Source organism: Pleurodeles waltl, chromosome 11 (assembly GCF_031143425.1).
Source record: "Pleurodeles waltl isolate 20211129_DDA chromosome 11, aPleWal1.hap1.20221129, whole genome shotgun sequence".
Taxonomy (NCBI): domain Eukaryota; kingdom Metazoa; phylum Chordata; class Amphibia; order Caudata; family Salamandridae; genus Pleurodeles; species Pleurodeles waltl.
The window spans coordinates 205,105,932-205,126,986 of record NC_090450.1 but is presented as its reverse complement, the minus strand read 5'-3'; the positions used below and the strand labels follow the sequence as shown (position 1 = coordinate 205,126,986).

The window sequence follows — 21,055 nt, the reverse complement described above, 5'->3', positions numbered from 1 at the left end:
TGCTATTTGGCTAAATCCTCTAAAACAAGATGGAGGATTTTCTGAGGAGAAGGTCACTTAAGCTGGGGTCACCTTAGGGGTGGACCTGGCTGAGGGGGTGACTCCTTGTTTTTCTCATTATCTCCCCGGACTTGCCGCCAAAAGTGGGGGATGTGTGCGGAGGGGGCGTCTCCACTCGCTGGAGTGCCCTGGGGCGCTGTAACACCAGGCCTGAGCCTTTGTAACACCTGGCGGTGAGCCTCAGTTCCTGCAAGGGTAGGTGTGAAGCACCTCCACCCAGGACAGGCTTTGTTCCTGGTCACAGAGTGCACAAAGGCACTCTCCCCATGTGGCAGGCTGGCACCGGTCAGCCTAACACTAGCCATTGGGCTGGCATGGAGGGGGGCATTTCTAAGATGCCCTCTGTGTGCATTTCTCAGTAAATCCCACACTGTCATGCACCCTCACCTGTGGTATATTGCACCCTGCCTTAGGGCTGTAAGGCCTGCTAGAGGGGTGACTTACCTATGCCACAGGCAGTGGGTTGTGGGCATGGCACCTTGAGGGGAGTGCCATGTCGACATAGTCTTTTTCTCCCCACCAGCACACACAAGCTGTGAGGCAGTGTGCATGTGCTGAGTGAGGGGGGTCCCCAGGGTGGCATAATAAATGCTGCAGCCCTTAGACCCTTTCCCTGGCCACGTGGCCCTTGGTACCAGGGGTGCCTTTTTCAGGGGTCTTATCTGTGTGTCACGGCTGTGCCTATTGTGGAGGCAAAGGTACAGTTTTAGGGAAAGAACACCGGTGCTGGGCCCTGGTTAGCAGGGTCCCAGCACACTTTCAATCAATGCTGGCATAAACAAAAGGCAAAAAGTTAGAGGGTAACCATGCCATGCCAACAGTTGCCTTTTCTTACAGCTTTGATCAGTCTTCTGCATTGTCTGCACCAGATTTGCCGTTGCCAGTACAATATAGGAGCCACCCCATCGCACTGCCGTCAGTTCTTTTCGTTCCACTCCAGCCAGTGCTGATCGGAAGAGAACCACCACTCTGTCAATTTTTGACTGGCTACTTTTGGCAGTTTGTCAGTTTTTTTTTTGTTTTTTTGAGTTATATAACTCCTAGTGCGTCAAGGATGTCATTGGGCGATGTCTGTGATGGACTCACCTCATGTACCTTTGGTGTCTAGTGTGACCACAACCCAAAGTCGTACTCCGTGTGCCAAGCCATGAATCCGAAGGCTTTGAGGGAGCGGTCCCTAAAGCTGATGGAGGCCGTGTGCGTGGCTCTGCTTAAGTCCTGATCTCGGTCAAGAGGAAGGTCTCGGGGTCGGTCGTGGAGCCCTCCATCTTCCTCATCCCATTCCATATCTGCGGGGCCTCATTTAAGCCAAGGTATAAGAAGTCTAAGAAGGCCAAACTTTCTTCAACTTCACCCTTTCCACTGGCCATCAAGCCTGCATCTGGGCTGACTTTGCACTTACCCGAGATTCTGGGAGCCAGAGCGAACCCTGCCCGGCTGAAAGAATTTTATGAGGCCGTGCGCCTCATCTTTGCTCAGTCGGGTGGCGCCACCCCCATCCTCATTGCTGACTTCCAACACTGAGGTAGATGGGCATTGTATGACTCCAACCTTTCCCCGTATGTCGGAACCTGAGCCTTATTATGGACTAGGTTACTATAAGGAAGAGTCCCTGAACCCTTTAGAATACCAGCTCCAACACCCCATGGTTTGGTATACGGATCTGGGTGAATACAATGGTCAGAATACCTCCCCATGTACTGGCATGCTTTCTCCTTCTTCCATGGTCATGGATGAGGGTGCTTTATAATCTGTGGTGGTGTGAGGAGCAGCTGAGTTCTTGGACCTTGAGCTGCCTTCTGTGGCAGTCAGGACTAACCTCTCGAAGGAAGTTCTTCAGCCTGGGGCTTCCTCCTCTGAACCCCTTTTTCCCTTTAACAAAGCCCTTACCAATTTCCTGCTGGTTACTTGGTCCAAACCCAGCACAGGGGCTCCTGTGAACAAGACTATTGCCCGCCACATCGACCTGCTCCAACTGACCCAGCATTCCTGACACAACACCTCACCCCTGAGAGTTTATCTACGTCTCAAGGCATGTTCCCTTCCGCATTCCCTGATAGGAAATCCAAGAGGCTGGATCATACTTGGGAAGAAGATGTTTTCTTCGGCCATCTTGGCATTGCAGTCCGTGAACACCTGCATGCCTTTTGGGCATTTATTCCCTCACCCTTTGGGATATGGTTGTGCAAGTGCTGCCACAGGTCCTGGAGGAGGCCCGTGCCGTACTCTCCAAGGCAGTTGCCGATGGGAGAGACTTTGCAAAGTTCATGATCTGATGTGGACTGGGCACTCCCGACTCACTGGGCAGAGAGGTTGCATCGACAGTAGCACTTAGGTGCCACTCCTGGTAGAGGACGTCTGGCTTTTTGGGGGATGTCCAAGCCAATCTTATGGACATGCCTTTTCGTTACACCTGTCTCTTTAAGGGAGGGGGGAAGCAGACTGCGCCTGAGCAATTCAGTGATTCTCGTGCTACGGCCAGCCTCGCAGCAGCCCCTCCTCTCCCTCAGTCTGCTTTTTGCCCCTTTCGGGGCTACGGAAGGGGTGCCCTACCCTGTGCATTCCCATCCTGCCACTGTACTGCGCATGCTGCTCAGCCTGTGGCCCGGTGCGTGGGATCCACTGACGTCGTGCCTCGTGGATCAGCGTGCCGTGCAAATGCAAATAGATAATAGTGACCCTAGGGGGAGCCCAAACCATATACTAAAAAAATTTAATGCGAATGTAGGACCCCCACCTAGGTAAGTGGAATGTGTAGAGGGGAGCTGGAGGTACAAAGAAACCCCAAAGGTAAGTACAACAGTGCTACCCCCCAGAGACCAGGAAGAAAGGAGTAAAATACTGGATTTTCCCCCAAACCACCCAAAAGGAAGAAAAAGAAGACTGCAAGAAACCAGCTGTGGATTCCTGAAGAAGAACACCTGTGGAAGAAGGGGACCAAGTCCAGAAGTCACAGGAGTCCAGTGGGGGCAGGAGCCACTACCCACCCAACTGTGATTGCAAGAGTTGGTCGACGGCAGGATGAAGACGGTCAGGAATGCAGCCCTGGAGCAGGTGAAGAGTTCCTGGAGGATGCAGTCGATGTCCCACGCCAGAATGATGATTGCAGTCAGGCAATGGCGTGGAAAAGCCACCATAAGCCTTGGCAAAGGCAGAAGTTGCAGTGAAGCAGAAATGGAGCTGCTGGGGACCAGCAAGGTCCAGGAGGACTCAACCCACGGTGGTAGTCCTAGGGGGACCATCAGCAAGGTAGAGATTCCACAGAAGAGAAAGCAGCCCCCACAGGAGACCCACTGGATGAGGAACCAAGAGACGCATAGGAGGCCACGCAGCGCAACTGGAGAACGGTCCCACACCGCAGGAGGAGCACACAGAGATCTGTGCGTTGCAGGAAGGAGTGCTGAGGGCTGGGTCTACACAGAACCTGAAGATTTGTTGGAGGAGATGCCAACAAGCCTTGGTAGCTGCAAGAGACGCGGTTCATGGGTATAGTATCCTGCGTGGGAAGACAAGGGCTTACCTCCACCAAAGTTGGACAGCTGGTGGAGAGGACCAAGAGGACTATTCCGGACCACCACCTGTGAGGCACGGTCCACGCAGCTCATGATGAGAGCCACGCAGCCTGTCGTCGTTGCTGTTGGTGCCTGTGGATGAAGAGGGGTGACTCCTTCACTCCTAGGAAGATTCCTTCTTGCTTCTCACGCAGACAGAAGGCTTGCTGTTCTCAAGGATGCACAGCATGGGGGGAAATGTTGCAGAAGCTGGAAGGAGCTGTGGAAACATTGTTGCAAGCAGAGTCTTCGTCATGGATGCAGATTGTCGATTCCTGAAGGATCCAGTCGCAGTTCCAGTGGCCAGAAGCCGAGGTAGAGGTTGCAAAGGAGTCCTGCTGGAATGTTGCAAGGAGAGTCTGAGGACACACCCAAGAGAGAGACCCTAAATAGCCCTGAATCGGGGGTTGGTCACCTAGCCAGGTTCATTGGATTCAAGATGGCATTCAATGGTTGCATTTTTAGATCGCGCTACTGACCCATGAGGTCTCAAGGTGCTTTGGAGGGGGGGGGGGGGGGATGAGCGAGCGGCTACTGCTCGAACAGCCAGGTTTTGAGACTCCTGAAGGTCAGTAGGTCCTTGGTCTGACGTACGTGGATGGGGAGGGTGTTCCAGGTCTTGCAGCGAGATAGGAGAATGATCTGCTGCCGGTTGTTAACCTGTGGATTTGTGGGACGGTGGCGAGGGAGAGGTCAGCTGAACGGAGCTGACGGTTCGGGTTGTAGAAGGTAAAATGATCATTGAGGTATACTGGTCCGGCGTTGTGGAGTGGTTTGTGGGTGTGGGTTAGTAGTTTGAATGTGATCCTTTTGTTGACTGGGAGCCAGTGTAGATCTCTCAGGTGGGCTGAGATGTTGCTGTGGCGGGGGATGTCGAGGATGAGGCGTGCAGAGGCGTTCTGTATCCGTTGCAATCTTTTCCTGGAGAGTGGCTGTGGTTCCCCGGTAGAGAGCGTTGCCGTAGTACAGTCTGCTGCTGATGAGTGCCTGGGTGACCATCCTTCTGGCTTCGGTAGGGAACCACCTGTAGATTTTGCGGAGCATGCAGCAGAGCCACACCACCTAACTGCGTGCAGGGGTACTGCTTTGACAAAAAATCTCTGGATCCAGACTGACACCTTGGGGAAATTCTAAGGTAAGGAATTTGCAACTAGATATTGTCTCTACCAGATAAGGTGTTACGAAGTTAAGTAACTTGTCCGTAAGTGCAGAAAATATTCTCATTTGCAGTTTAAATGATTTATATGAAGTCACTTCACCTTTTCACTGACCTATGTTTTTCAAGCTAAAAGCCCTACAACCACACAGTCTCCTAAATCTTCATTCCTGGCAAGCTTGAATCCAAAAACGTGGGGAAGATTAAGTACTCAATCGAACAGCAACAACATTGAACCAGCACGGACAGCAGGAGGCAGTGGCCTTGCTAGAGCTGCCTCAAAAGACACAATATCCAACAACCGGTGAGTTAACCCCTACAGATTTCTTATCACATCTTTACAAAACAAAAATTCAGTTTATCTCAAAGAGCAGAGATCTTATTGGATGCAGCAGTATTAAGTAATGCATATGCTGTCACAGTTGTTCTTGCACTTTTCTGAAATGAACAAAATTTTGTGACAGTCTGAGAGATTGTCACTGTTCAATGTAGATGTTTTTCAATATTGCAGAGCTAAAATTCACAATTAAGTCCAATTCTAAAATCCATCAGTATTTCTGTGCCATTTCTAATGTGTTAGGTAACTACAAGATATATATTTTTTGCTCAACTCATATTTATTTGGCTCAAGTTACATTTGCCTGTTACTATATTTAGGTTTTTGGGTTGTGCCATTAGTGCTTTAGTGCTGAGCCCCACTTGTATTTTATTGCATACTGTCACATAATAATGTGCTCACTTCTGTCTTTTTTTCTTGAAACATGATTTGATGAAGCTTAAACTTCACTATATGCTACAGATGGTCTGGAACATATTCTTGATTTGCTTTGAAATCCAGTTCTGATGGATACTTCTAATTGCAGATACCTCACCTTTAGAATATCTCCTGGCACCAGACTGCAATTGGAAGCTTTCACAGGATTGCTCTGTACCACTAGGTGCCCTCAGAGAAGCTGCATATAAGCACCACCCATGTGTGTCAATGTCTTCATTTCATTCCATGCCTGTGAATCTGGATCTAAAGCTTCACTCGCCTTCGTTTTGTCATATTGATTATTTTATTGTTTGAAAAATTAAAAATCCACTTTAGAAGGGAATGTTGCCTCCATCTAAACGTACAGGGTTCAAACCCTGCTGTGACTGTTGGTGGCAGCTGTTGATGATGGACCCATAAGAGGTGTGCCTTTTGTGTTTGGGCCCATGGCATGACTCAGTCGTCTGAAGAATGCACCTGGACAAACCCAAAGATGATCCGAGTTGTAAAGAGACGCTGTATGTCACATAGTATTAGAGAAAGCCATGCAAGTCCTGCTTGAAGTTGACGGCTTTGACTCGTTCTTGCTCTCAAGTTTGTTCCCATGTCAGGTCCTGTGTGTGGTCCAGGTCATCTTTGTAAGTCACAGTCCTAATCAAAGTGGAAACACAAGATCATTTTCTCTCTCTTTTCTCTGTGAAATTAATCATTAGACTTCTCTTCATAAGATGCAAGACCTACTGCTGTTTAGCATACCATAAAAAGCTGGCTCTACTCTCAAAATCAATTTTTATTTGTAGGCAGTCTATACTCATCAACCTTAAACCTGTTGCTCGGACAGCTATTTCGTTATTAGAGCACTTACAAATCCATTAATATAGCATCTGCTATGCTCTGGCCTAAAAGCCGCCATCGGAGGGACGTGGGGCCTATTCGACTAGGGCCCAGTATGCTTCCACTACGTTGGCAAGCAGAGTGCCTGTCCTGGATATCTAAGTAGCTGCATTGAGTTAGTCTATACACATGTTCATGAGGCGCTACTACCTTGATAGAAAGGTCCGAAGGGAAGGGCATTTTGTCCTATCAGTCCTTCAGGACCCTTTGATTTCAGCACAGACCCACCTCATTGGGGAGGAGCTACTTTGGTAACTATTATAAAGATTAAGAATCTGCAGTTAGCAGTGTCCATCAGAAGAACAAGTTAACTACCTTTGGTTATGTTCTTTCTGGTGGATACTGTAGTAATCTGGCTCTCTATATGGTGAACTAAAATGAAGTACACCACACAATGTGTCCAGTGGCTCCCCAATTGGTTTATTTTTCTGAAGTTTAAATTAAAGATCCTAGAAAATAAAATATGCATCTGATATAGACTTCTAGTTGCAAATTACTTACCTTTGATTCCTTACCTTAGAATTTCCCCGCAGGTGTCAGACTGGATCTGGAGATTTTTCTTCGAGCAGTACCCTGCGCACCGTCGGGCGATTCCACGTTCATTGTAGGCATCATGGTCGCTGTAGAAAAGTACCATCTTGCCTGGCATGTTACCCCCATTTTTACTTGTGTCAGTTTGTTTTTGCCTGTGTCACTGGGAAACTGCTAGCCAGGACCCCAGTGCTCATAGTTTAGGGCCTATATGTGTTCCCTGTATGGTGCCTAACTGTGTTACTGAGGCTCTGCCAACCAGAACCTTAGTGTTTATGCTCTCTCTGCTTTTAAAATTGTCACTAATGGCTAGGGACCATTTTCACCAATTCAAATTGGCACACTAGAACATCCTTGTAATTCCCTAGTATATGGTACTGTAGCCGGTTGTCTTCAGACATGGCTCGTGCATCCGAGTGGCGCTGCTCGCTGCCGCGAGATCGGCGTCACTCGTTGCCCTGACGACCGGGGGGCCGGCGTCAGTGACGTGACCCCGGATTTCCGGGTCTGGGAAACAGAAAAAAAGAGAGGACGGACGAGAGCGGGAGTCAGAGGAGCTGGGCGTGGATGACTTCCAAACGGACGAAACCACGGAGAGCGGAGACCAGGAGGATCCCAAGACCAGAGCGAGAACCCCAGACAGTTCGAGGGTCGCCGGAGGCAGGGAGAACCAGGAACGGAGTGAGGACACGCTGAAAAGCCACCATGTCCCAGGAGGGGCGTGGCTCACCAAGGTACGGTCCTTTCTGAGGGACAACCAGCTGTTAAAATGGGAAAAGGGTGGCAGGAGGGGAGAGGGTAGGGACGGGGAGAAAGGGGTTGGAGAGGGGAGCAGCTGGGAGGGGGTAGGGAGGTGAGGAGACAAGGAAGGACTGAGATAGCAGAAACCGTCTATTGTGGGGTATAGATCTAATAGTAAAAAGAGACATTAAGTTTGACATTGCTCTCTCTGTCCAGACACCGAGGGTGACTATAATCACGACCTACCATTCATACCTGTCCACATACGCAACCAGGATTCTCTCTCTCTCTCTCTCTCTCTCTCTCTCTCTCTCTCTCTCTCTCTCACTCTCTCACTCCCCTTCTTACCTATCATTTATACGCTCCCTATAAATATCTATCCTGACTTACCTTCCCTTTTGTTCCTTTCCGGTACGTCGGGAGACGATTCAGAGGATCTCCGCCAGTCAAACAGGGAGCTGTGAGAAAGACAAAGAGAGAAGACGGACTAAGAGGACACCGACACACTGTGACAATTATAAAAACCTTTAAATAAATACACACTATCACTTACCTGAGTCTAAGAATCCTTTCTATCACCTGCCCACCATAACAATGGTGTCAGAAGTGGGATTTTAAAAAGGTGATACGAAGGAGACCAGGATTCATGGGGGAAAAGCCTACCCTGGAGGACGTGATCCAGCAACTACCCAAGGGACAAAGGCACCTCCAGCTAGTATGGGAGGCGCACCAGAGGAAGGCCAAGGAAGACCGGGAAGCCTTACAGAGTGCACTAAAGAGCCAAGGCACCATCTTGGCCAATAACCAATTAGTGCACAAGACGGCTCTACAGAAGTTGACGGATACCATAGCGGTGAGTAAGGTACACCCCAATGTCCCTAGTTCGGTCCTCCAGAAATTCCAAGGCGGAGAGGATCCAGATGCGTTCTTCACGAACTTCGAACGAGTGGCTTCCTCTGCCCAATGGCCAGAAGAACGTTGGGGACAGTACATTGCACCACTTTTAACCGCCATTCTACAAACAGCCTACCAAGCTGCTAACCCGGGAGGCACGACACCCTATAAAGAAATTAAAAGAAGTATACTAGAGAGGGTGGGCCATGATTCCGAATATTATAGGTTGAGATTTCGGAAGATCAAGTGGGGCCAGGCTGAGGATCCCCGGACCTTCTACTTTAAAGTCAGGGACCTCGGGTTAAAGTGGTTAGGACCCCTAGGAACGGAGAGGGAGGATGTAATTAAGGCATTAATACTGGAACAATATCTGGAATCCCTTCCCTCATCCACCAGGAGTTGGATAAGACAACACCCTAATGTGAACACGGACATGGCAGTAGATTTGGCCTGTGCCTACCATCGATCAGTCGATTTTAAAAATCCCAGTCCTAAAATAACAAGCAAACCACCTATTGTACCCTATAAGTCCTTTCCCCGAAAATTCCCAGAAGAGACAGGGCCTGGCCGCAGCAGAGATATTCCTCCCATGCAACAACCACAATGCTACAGCTGTGGGGAGTGGGGCCATATAGCCAGATTATGCACAAGAAAAGGAGAAAGAGGGGAACCCATGGAAATTGGGGCCACCCGGAGAAGGGTCTTGTGCACAGGGAAGGGTACTCTCAAGTATAAACAAACCATTAAAATAAATGGACAGGCTGTCCTAGCTCTTAAAGACTCGGGTTGCAGTCAATCAGAGGTGCGAGCAGAGATATTAAATACCTCCGACCAACATTCTAACCAATGGGTATCCATCTGTTGCATCCACGGCGACCAGAACAACGACCCTTTGGCGGTAGTTCGAGTAGACTGGGAAGAGAACCAGGACCTCTTACCAGTGGGAGTCATGGACCGACTAGTGGAAGAGTGTATTCTGGGCACCGACTATATAAGGTTTCCCGAACTTTTAGAGAAGGTTAAATCCCATACCTTGACTACTGACTGGTGGACAGAAGCACCCTTTCATAACACCCATATCGAAAACAAACCATGTCGCATCAAACTGACGAGACCTGGAAAGAGACAAGCAAAACAAAGATATCTAACCTCTGGACAAGGGAAGGTCACAGAAAAAGTAGTAGCCAATCTCACCACGTCCCCACCATCATTTAGGGCGAGTCAACGAGAGGACCCAACCCTATGTCATGCGTGGAGGACGGCAAAATCCGAATCCACGAATGAGGTGGGTCCCTACTTTCTTATCCAAAATAACCTCTTATATAGGGTCCTAAAATCCAACAACATTGAAAAGAAACAATTGGTAGTACCCGAACCGTATCGCATACAGGTCCTCTTCTTAGCACATAACCAACCAGGGGGAGGGCACTATGGAAGAGAAAAGACCGAGGAATACCTACTAAGACGGTTTTTATTGGCCCGGGCTCTATGGCCAACTCAGAAAATATTGTGCGCAATGCCCTCAGTGCCAACTGATCGATCCCGGACCCCACAGGAAAGCCCCACTACAACCCCTTCCTATTATCGATGTACCCTTCTCCCGGGTCGGTATGGATCTTGTAGGCCCCCTTTTACCTTCCACCAAGGGATACACATATATATTGGTATTAGTTGATTATGCTACGAGGTATCCCGAAGCCATTCCACTCTCCAGCATGACCACTAAGGCAGTGGCCCAAGCGATGATCACGTTCTTTGCAAGAGTGGGATTTTTCTCAGGAAATTCTAACGGATCAGGGAACACTTTTTATGTCCGCTCTAATGAATCACATCTGTAAGATCCTCTGGATAAAACAGTTAAAAACCTCGGTTTAACACCCACAAACGGACGGCCTAGTCGAACGCTACAACCGTACCATCAAAACACTACTCAGGAAGACGGTATCTGAGACAGGGAGGGATTGGGACCAGAAACTCCCTCTAGTACTCTGCTATAAGGACCCGCGAGCAGGCTTCCACCGGACACAGCCCGTTTGAGCTGGTCTTTGGGAGACAACCCCGCAATCTCTTAGATATGGCCGCAGAACTCTGGGAAGAAGAAGGCGGGGAAGAGAGGCCTCTGCTAGAATATGTACACAAATTAAAAACCCAGCTCCAGTCCGTGTGGGAAGATGTCCGTAAACACGTAGAAAAAGCCCAAATCAGTCAAAAGAAATACTATGACCAAGGAGCCCGACCTCGCTCCTTCCAATCAAACGACAGGGTCCTAATATTAAGGTCCTGTTCTGATAACAAACTTTTAGCCAGGTGGCAGGTTCCGTACACCATCTTAAAACCCGTATCCCCAGTCACTTACCTAATTGAGCTCTCCAGACACCCCAAAAGAACCCAGAAATATCACGTCAACTTACTAAAGAAATGGGAAGAACCCAATGAGAACCCTCCTGCGGAGGCTACGGGTTTTTAGTAACTCCTGAGGCCCCCCTAGGAATAGAACTATTTCCCACTAATCAGAAGGAGATAGAAGAAACTCTACCCATCAATCCGAACCTTACAGAAGGTCAGAAGACTCAACTTATAGGTTTATTAAAATCATATCAAAAGTTCTTTTCCGGAACCCCCGGAAGAACCAAAATCGTGCAACATCACATCAGGACCCCTGAGGGACAAACAATAAGACTGAGACCATACCGTATACCTGAGGCCCGCAGACACCTCATTGAAGAGGAAGTACAAAAAATGCTTAAATTACACGTTTTAGAACCTTCCACTAGCCCGTGGTGCTCCCCAGTCGTTATAGTACCAAAACCTGACGTAACTATCCGTTTTGCATTGACTTCCGCAAACTGAACGAAATCTCGCTATTTGATACCTATCCCATACCCAGAGTTGACGATTTACTAGAGAAATTGGGAAAAGGAAAATATATGTCAACCCTAGACCTCACAAAGGGATATTGGCAAATTCCTCTAGCACCCGCAGATAAGGAGAAAACTGCCTTTGCCACTCAATCAGGGCTCTATCACTTTACAGTTCTACCCTTCGGCCTACACGGGCCCCTGCAACGTTCCAATGATTAATGGACCATTTATTAAAACCATTCCAGTCATTTTTCGCAGCATATTTAGATGATATGGTCATATTCAGTAATACCTGGGACGAACATCTAGAACACCTACATAGCATCTTCCGTGCCCAGCTTCAAGCAGGTCTCACCGCCAGTCCTAAGAAATGCAATCTCTGGAACAATAAAATTGCATACCTGGGGTATTTTATTGGAGAGGGACAACTACGACCCCAAAAAAATAAGGTGGAGGCCATACTTCAGGTGCCCACTCCCACTACTAAGAAAGGTCTACGTTCCTTTTTTGGCTCTCGTAGGGTATTATTGTAGTTTTATTACCCAGTATTCAACGTTAGCCGCACCCCTCACTGATCTCCTTAAGAAACAATACCCATCGAAGTTACCTCCCTTCTCCACAATACAGTTAAATAGCTTTCACCTACTCAAAAATGCCCTCACTTCCGAAACAGTTTTACGGTGTCCTGATTTTTCTCAGCCCTTCCATCTCTACACGGATGCTTCCGATGTGGGTCTTGGGGCGGTCCTGGCACAACCAAGCGAGTCGGGTCTTGACCTCCCTATTGTTTATATCAGTAGGAAGTTGCTGCCACAAGAGTGTAATTATCCCATTATTGAAAGAGAGTGCTTAGCCATTAAGTGGGCAGTAGATAGCCTGAAATATTACCTTTTGGGTCGCCCTTTTGTGCTGTTCACCGACCATGCCCCTTTGCCTTGGTTGGCTTCCCATAAGGACTTCAACTCCCGGGTGCTGTGCTGGTTTATGGAACTCCAACCTTTTTCCTTCCAGGTCCAGCACATTCCGGGCTCTCAACAAGGGCCGCTGACTTTCTGTCCCGGTTTCCGGATCCTGCGGTACTGTATCAGTCCCGATCTTGGGATGGGGTATGTAGCCGGTTGTCTTCAGACATGGCTCCTGCATCCGAGTGGCGCTGCTCGCGCGGCCGCGAGATCGGCATCACTCGTTGCCCTGACGACCGGGGGGCCGGTGTCAGTGACGTGACCCCGGATTTCCGGGTCCGGGAAACAGAAAAAAGAGAGGACGGACGAGAGCGGAGTCAGAGGAGCCGGGCGCGAATGACTTCCAAACGGACGCAACCACGAAGAGCGGAGACCAGGAGGATCCCAAGACAAGAACGAGAACCCCAGACGGTTCGAGGGACTTTGTGAATGCGGGGACACCATTACACCCGTGCACTACATATAGGTCAATACCTATATGTAGCTTCACAATGGTAACTCTGAATATGGCCATGTAACATGTCTAAGATCATGGAATTGATCATGGAATTGTCCACCCCCCATGCTAAATCTGGTATTAGGTTGCCAATCCCATGCATCCCCGGGGCTTCAGCATGGACCCCGGATACTTCCAAACTAGCTCTCTGGGGTTTTCTTTGCAGCTACCGCTGCTGCCAACCCTCAGACAGTTTTCTGCCCTCCCGGGTTCTGGGCTGCTGAGTCCCAAGAAGGCAGAACAAAGTATTTCCTTTGGGGATGGTGTTACACCCTCTCCCTTTGGAAATAGCTGTTAAGGGCTGGGGAGGAGTAGCCTCCCCCCAGCCTCTGGAAATGCTTTGAATGGCACAGATGGTGCCCTCCTTGCATAAGCCAGTCTACACTGGTTCAGGTATCCCCCAACCCCTGCTCTGGAGTGAAACTGGACAAAGGAAAGGGGATTGACCACTCTCCTGTCCATCACCACCCCAGGGATGGTGCCCAGAGCTCCTCCAGTGTGTCCCAGACCTCTGTCATCTGGAATGCAGAGGTGTGAGTGCGCAATGGAGGCCTCTGAGTGGCCAGTGCCAGCAGGTGACGTCAGAGACCCTCCTGATAGGTGCTTACCTTTCTCTGTAGCCAATACTCCTCTGAGGGCTATTTAGGGTCTCTCCTGTGGGTTCTCTTCAGATAACGAATGAAAGAGCTCACCGGAGTTCCTCTGCGTCTCTCTCGAACTTCTGCCAAGGATCGACCGCTGACTGCTCCAGGAAGCCTGCAAAACCGCAACAAAGTAGCAAGATGACTACCAGCAACATTGTAGCGCCTAATCCTGCCGGCTTTCTTGACTGTTTCCTGGTGGTGAATGCTCTGAGGGCTGTCTGCCTTCACCCTGCACTGGGTCGACGGAATCTTCCCCCTGCTAACGCAGGCACCAAACTTCTGCATCACTGGTCCTCTGGGTCCCCTCTCATCTAGGCGAGCGTGATCCCTGGAACACAGGAACTGGATCCAAGTGAACCCGACAGTCCAGTGGTCCTTCTGTCCAAATTTGGTGGAGGTAAGTCCTTGCCTCCCCACGCCAGACAGTAATCCTTTGTACTGCGTGATCGGCAGCTTCTAGGGTTTCTGTGCAGTTTTGCAAGGAATCCTTCGTGCACAGCACAGCCCAGGTCCCCAGCACTCCATCCTGCATTGCTCAACTTGCTGAGTTGACCACTAGCTTCGTGGGACCCTCTTTTGTTGTGTTGAGACGACCGCCGTGCTCAGATTTCCTGAACGCCTGTTCAATTACTTAAGTGGGTGTTGCTTGCTTCTTTGTGGGATCTCTGTGCTGCTGAGCGCCCCCTCTGTGTCCTCCTCCAAGGGGCAACCTCCTGGTCCTTCCTGGGCCCGGGCAGCCCCCATTTTCTTCAACCGCGACTTTTGCAGCTAGGAAGGCTTGTTTGCAGTCTTTCTGCGTGGAAACAACTCTGCATCCTTCAGCACGCCGTGGGACATCTTCTGACCAAAGGAAAAGTTCCTGGCACCTTCCGTTGTTGCAGAATCTTCGGCTTCTTCCACCCAGAGGCAGCCCTTTTGCACCTTCCTCCGGGGTTTAGTGGGCTCCTGCCCCCTCCCCCCCCCCCCCCCCCCCCCCTCCCCTTCAGACACTTGCTTGACTCTTGGACTTGGTCCCCTTCCTTTACAGGTCCTCAGGTCCCGGAATCCGTCTTCAGTGCTTTGCAGTCAGTTATTGGCTTTGCAGGATTCCCTATCTCGACTTTACTGTCTTTCTGGGGTAGTAGGGTAACTTTACTCCTACCTTTCAGGGTCTTGGGGTGCGGTATCTTGGACACCCTTAGTGTTTTCTTACACTCCCAGCGACCCTCTACACAATACACTAGGCCTGGGGTCCATTTGTGGTTCACATTCCACTTTTGGAGTATATGGTTTGTGTTGCCCTAGGCCTATTATGTCCTATTGCATCCTATTGTATTCTACAGTATTTGCACTACTTGTCTAACTCTTAACTGATTTTGGTTTGTGTGTATATTTTGTGTATTTTACTTACCTCCTAAGGGAGTATATCCTCTGGGATACTTTTGGCATATTGTCACTAAAATAAAGTACCTTTATTTTTAGTAACTGAGTATTGTGATTCTTATGATATAGTGCTATATGATATAAGTGGTATAGTAGGAGCTTTGCATGTCTCCTAGTTCAGCCTAAGCTGCTCTGCTATAGCTACCTCTATCAGCCTAAGCTGCTAGAACACTACTAATCTACTAATAAGGGATAACTGGACCTGGCACAAGGTGTAAGTACCATCAGGTACCCACTATAAGCTAGGCCAGCCTCCTACAGTCGCCGATATGATGCTGCAGTCATACTCAAGTTTCACCCCGCCGCGCTGACTCCAGTTCTTTCATTTCCATGCCACACACAGAACCGGAGAACAGCAATCCTGGTCACTTTGTGACCAAATTCAATCTTTTGGTCTGCTTTTTTGGAATTTTTGGTGCGCCGAGAGATCTCATAAGACTGGCTTCAAACCTTGTGACGCCTGTCACCGCATAATGTTGGTGACACACTTGCACCTGGTTTGTGGTGTCTGTAGCGCGAACACAACCCGAAGTTGTGCTCTGTGTGCTGGTCCATGAACCTGAAGGCTTTGAGGGAGTGGTCCCTAAAGCTTATGGGTGCCTGGCGCTCAACTCTGCATTTGTTCTGGTCTTGCTCGAGAGAAAGCTCTCCAGACTGTTCGCGGAGTCATCACCACTCCTCATCACATTAAAAATCGTCTGGACATTAGGATCACATGAAGAAGTAGAAGAAGGCTAAATGTTCTTCCACTTCACCCAGTTTCTTGGCCAAAACAAAGTGGGAAGAGTGTTGATGCTCAAGGCCTATGTCTGTGGAGCCTACTTCTGGGTGTTTCCGGGAGCCAGAGCCACCCCTGCCCAGCTTAAGGAGTTTTGGGGCCACGTGCCTCTTCTTTTGGTAGGCCAACCCCCCTGCTGCACCTTTGGGGCTTGGAGGTTCGGATGGGGCCTTTGGGTTCTGCCCTGATGGCTCCAGCCCCAGCTTCTGAGGGCCCCTCCGTATTTGTTCTCAGATCCGTGCTGATGCCTGTCATACCATTGAGACCTTCCCTGGCATTGGCTAAGACGTTGAGGCTCCAGATGTCTGTCGGGCCCTTAATCAACGTCGACCCAATCCTGATCCCGGACGACCCGGAGCTGGAATGACTTTGAGCGATGCCGCTTTCGACTTTGGGGCTCATTCACCCCAGGGTGGGTTTGGATCCTTATCATGGGTACAAATATGGGAAAGGATTGGAGGGGTTGCTAGACCCTTCAGAATACCAACTGGAAAACCCTGACTTGGGCTGGGCAAAGTTTGTGGTCTGGATACTTCTCCAGATGCTGGCATGCTTTCTCCTCCTACCGTGAATACGGCAGAGGGAGCGTCTTACTCCATGGTTGGTCTATAGGGCGGCTGGGTTCCTTGGTCTTGAGCTGCCTACTGTGGCAGTCAGGACTCATCTCTTAACCGCGATGCTTCAGCCTGGGGCTTCTACTGCAGAGCCTCTACTGATGTTCTTCTGGGTACTTGGTCCAGACGCAACACGGGGGCTCCTGTGAATAGGACAGTTGCCCGTCCTGAACAACCCTAAATTCCTGTCCCAACACCCCACGCCTGAGAGCCTTCTCATCCATTCTTCCTCATCATCTGGCACATTCCTAGTCCCTCCCCCGGATAGTGAATCAAAGAGACTGGACCAACTTGGGACATCTCAAATGGAACTCAGGCCTCCTTCATGCCTGCCCGTGAAAAAGCAAATCTGTCCAGAGTTCTCAAGAAAATCAAGAACGATCAAGCCCAAGTAATCCTTGTGGCTCCAGACTGGGCACAGAGATTCTGGTATCCAAAGCTGCTGAGATTGGCTTCGGATCCTCCGATCAGGCTGCCCCTTAGAGAGGATCTTCTGTCACAGTAGCAGGAGACAGTTCTCCACCCAAACCTGTCCAATCTTAGCCTACATGCCTGGAGATTGAGCGACGATAGTTAACAGCTTTTGACCTTCAACCCTAAGTCTGTGATGTAATCTTGGCAGCCAGGATTCCCTCCACCAAAACGGTATACGCCTGTTGTTGGCATACATTTGTGACATTGTGTATAAACAAGTCTGTTGACTCCCTTTCTGCACCTCTCTCTGAGGTTCTCTTGTACATCAATTCTTTGGCCCAGCAGGGCTCTGCTTTAGGCACCTTTTAAATTTTATTTATAGGCCACCTCTGCCTTTCTGAGATTTCCACACCACCCTTCCTCATTCAAATTCCCTGTTGTTGGAAGGTTCCTTAAGGGACTTAATCATTTGTTTTCTCTGACCCTGTTCTTTACCTTTGTTAACAATTTATCTGGTAGAGACATATTCTATTTGCAGATTCCTTACCGACCCACCCATCCTCCCAGCTTGCGAACTGATTTCTAGGGACAGGGATTTCACTTTCAGGGCCCTAGCTCCGGTGCATCATTTTCAGTGTTCTTCATGGCTCTGCGCTACCGGTGTGAGTTATCTTTGAAAATCAGGTCCTGTATCATTTACATGAAAATTTCAGTGCCTTAATTTGAGATGCAGTTAAGTGGATTATTATTTGTGGGTTTACAACTGTCCACCTAGAACAAAAAGGCCACCACCTGCTAGATGTCACAAATTTAATTAAATCAGTAGTTGGGAAGCACACTTTTTGGCATGGTTAGCCCCCCACTTTTTGCTGGAATCTGATGAAATTTCAACTGAAAGTGTACTGAGTTCCTGCTAACCAGGTCCCCAATGCTAGATCTTTCTCCAAAACGGCACAATCATCGCACCCATTGGCAAAACCTTTAGCAGTCGTAAGTTCCTAGTAAATGGTACCTCTGGGGTACTAAAGCGGGTCCCTTAGGGCTGCATCACGAATTGTGCCACCCTAAGGGAACCCTCCCCAAGCACATGACAGGCTGCCATTACAGGCCATAGTTGAAACACGTCATGGCACACAGCCTGTGAAAGTGCATGGAAGTGGTAGGAAAGTGCCTTTTGGCATGGTTATCTCTAAATCCCCCCCCCCCCCCCCCCCCCCCCACACACACACACACACACACACACACACACACACACACACACACACACACACACACACACACACACACACACACACACACACACACACACACACACACACACACACACACACACACACACACACACATTGCCCGATAATGATGCTAACTTGACTGTGTGCTGGGACCCTGCTAACCAGGCCCAAGCAACATTGTTCTTTCCCTAAAAATGTACCATTGCTCCCACAATTGGCACACTCCTGGCACACAGTTAAGTCCCTTTTAAAAGATATCCATAGTACCAAGGGCCCTGAGGCCAGTGACGGTCCCCAAGGGCTGCAGCGTGTATTATGCCACCCTAGGGGACCCCTCACCTGGTACATGCACACTGCCATTGCAGATTGTGTGTTTCGGAGAGAAAGACAGTCTAAATGGCACCCCTCAGGTGCCATGCCCACCAACCACTACCTGTGGCATAGGCAAGTCATCCCTCTAGAAGGCCTTACAGCCCTAAGGAAGGGTGCACTATACCACAGGTGAGGTCATAGCTGCATGGGCAATATGCCCCTACAGTGTCTAAGCCAATTCTTTGACATTGTAAGTGCAGTGTGGCCATATTAAGTACATGGGCTGGGAGTTTGTCATTACGAACTCCACAGCTCCATCTTGGCTTCACTGAAGTCTGGGAAGTTTGGTATCAAACCTCTCAGCACAATAAACCCACTCTAATGCCAGTGTGGGATTTATTGCAAAATGCACACAGTTTCTTAGCGATGCCCCCTATGTTTTAACCAAACATCTAGTGCAGGCCTGACCGGTCTGTGCCAGACTGCCACTTCCAGACAAGTTTCTGACCTCATGGGTTGAGAGCCTTTATGCTCTCCGAGGCCAGAAATAAAGCCTGCACTGGGTGGAAGTGCTTCACACCTCCCCCTGCAGGAGCTGTAACCCCTGGTGGTGAGCCTCATAGGCTCAGGCCTCCTGTTAGAGTGCCCCAGGGCACTCCAGCTAGTAGAGATACCCGCCCTCCGGACACATCCCCACTGTGGGTGGCAAGTCCGGTGGGAAAATTAGAGAAAACAAGGAAGAATGACCACTTCAGCGAGGACCACCCTTAAGGTGTACAGAGCTGAAGTGATCCCCTCCCTGCAGAATCCTCCATCTTGGGTTGAAGGACGGGTACCAATAGGGCTATGTCTGTCCCCCCTTCCCAAAGGGAGAGGACACCGGAAGGGTGTAGTCACACTGAAGGGCAGTAGCCATTGGCTTCTGCCCTCTGACCCCTGTAATGCCCCTTAATCCAGGATTTAAGGGACCCCCTGAACCTAGCTCACCAGATTCCTGGCGACTTCAAGAAGAGAAGGAAGAAGCACTGCTAAGCTGAGAAGTCTGAAAACGCCAACTGATTTGGCCCCAACCGTACCGGCCTGTCTCCAGCTTCTGAAGCCCTGCAACAAAAAGGCGAGGCATCCTGCAGGACCAGCGACCTCTTAAAAACCCCTAGAGGACTTCCTGCCCAGCAGAGGACCAAGAACTCCAGAGGACAGCGGCCCTGTCCACAAAGAAACTCCAGCAAAGGACTCCAGAACCACCCTGGATCCTCGAGTACTGTCCACTCTGCACCCGACACCCACGGCCCGTGCCCAGTTGGCCCAGAGACTAAATTAGGAGGACAACACCCCCGGTGAAAGATCTGGGCAAAGATACCCAACTCCAAAAGGTACCCTGCATCTGCAGTTGGGGACGCCGGTGGTCCTCCTCTTTTTCCAGGCTGTGGTTTCCCTGAACTGACCTCCTAGACCAGGCCTGCAGCCTACTTGTGACCCCCAGGACCCCCCTATTCAAAAGCATTGGGAGCCTGGTGCTGAGCTTGCACCTGGCCGCCCCCTTGTGCTGCTGGGTGGGTGTGTTTGGTGCTAACCTGTGGCTCCCTCTTCTTTAAGTCTTGTACTTACCTCAAAACTGTACAAACTTTTCTTCCCCCCAGAACTGTTTGAAAATTGCACTGTCAACTTTTAAAACAGATTATTGCTATTTATTTCAATTTGGAAAGTTAAACGGTTTTCAAATAAAGTGGTTTTAATACATATGCTTGCTACTTACTTGCAAATATACTTACCTGCAATCAAAATTTGTGTTTCTAGAAATAAAGTAACAAAATATATTTTTGCTATATAAAAACAATTGGCCTGGACTTTGTCATTGAGTATGTGTGTTGAAATTGCTCAGAAGGGAGTAGGCTACTGGCCCTTTGAACTTCTGTTTGAAAACCCTTTTAGGGGTCCACATGCTCTTATAAGGGAGGGGTGGGAGCAACCTCTCAAGCCCCCCTAAACAAGACATTGTGGATAATGTACGTGGCCTCAGATACAGGATGACTGAGTATATGAAAAAGGGCACTAAAAACCTTCAGGCTAGCCAAGTACTGCAGAAGCAGTGGCATTACCAGAAGGCTGTCCTAACTGTGTACCAGCCAGGGCAGAAAGTGTGGGTCCTGGAGCCTGTGGCTCCCAGCGCACTCCAAGACAAGTGGAGTGGCCCCCGTACTATAGTGGAGAAGAAGGGTGAGGTCCTCTATTTGATTGACCTAGGTACTCCCAGAAACCCCCTAAGGGTGCTTCGTGTGAACCGCCTTAAGCTCTACTATGACAAAGCTGACATGACCCTGCTCATGGCAAGTGATGAGGGACAGGAAGAAGAGAGTGCCCCCCTCCCTGACCTCTTCACCACCACTGCAGCTGATGGGTCAGTGGATGGGATTGTCCTAGCAGACTGTCTTTCTGAGTCACAGAAAGAGGACTGCAGGAATCTCATAGGGCAATTCTCAAAACTGTTTTCTGTGACACCTGGTCAGACAACATGGTGTGAGCACACCATTGACACAAGGGACAGGTTGCCTATTAAGAGTAAAATTTACAGGCAACCTGATTGTAGGAAGCTGGCTCTGTATATACTATATCAAAAATTGATATATATTGTGCACAGAGTCCTGGGGTTCCCCAGAGGCTTGACAGAGGCTGAAATAGATAATACTAATGCTCTATTTTGTGGTAGTGCGGTCGAGCAGTTAGGCTTATCAGAGGGTA

The 21,055-nt window shown here is 49.4% G+C and overlaps 1 protein-coding gene across 13 annotated transcripts in view; it reads left to right on the top strand.

Annotated features, from left to right (window-relative positions):
• Positions 1 to 21,055, top strand: part of TRIP12 (thyroid hormone receptor interactor 12) — a 1,145,873-nt gene that overhangs the window by 722,480 nt on the left and 402,338 nt on the right. For all 13 annotated transcript variants that reach the window (XM_069213427.1, XM_069213421.1, XM_069213434.1 and 10 more), the window contains one exon: positions 4,897 to 5,071. In XM_069213427.1, the coding sequence (XP_069069528.1) occupies positions 4,897 to 5,071 (175 nt within the window). The remainder of the gene's footprint in view (positions 1 to 4,896; positions 5,072 to 21,055) is intronic.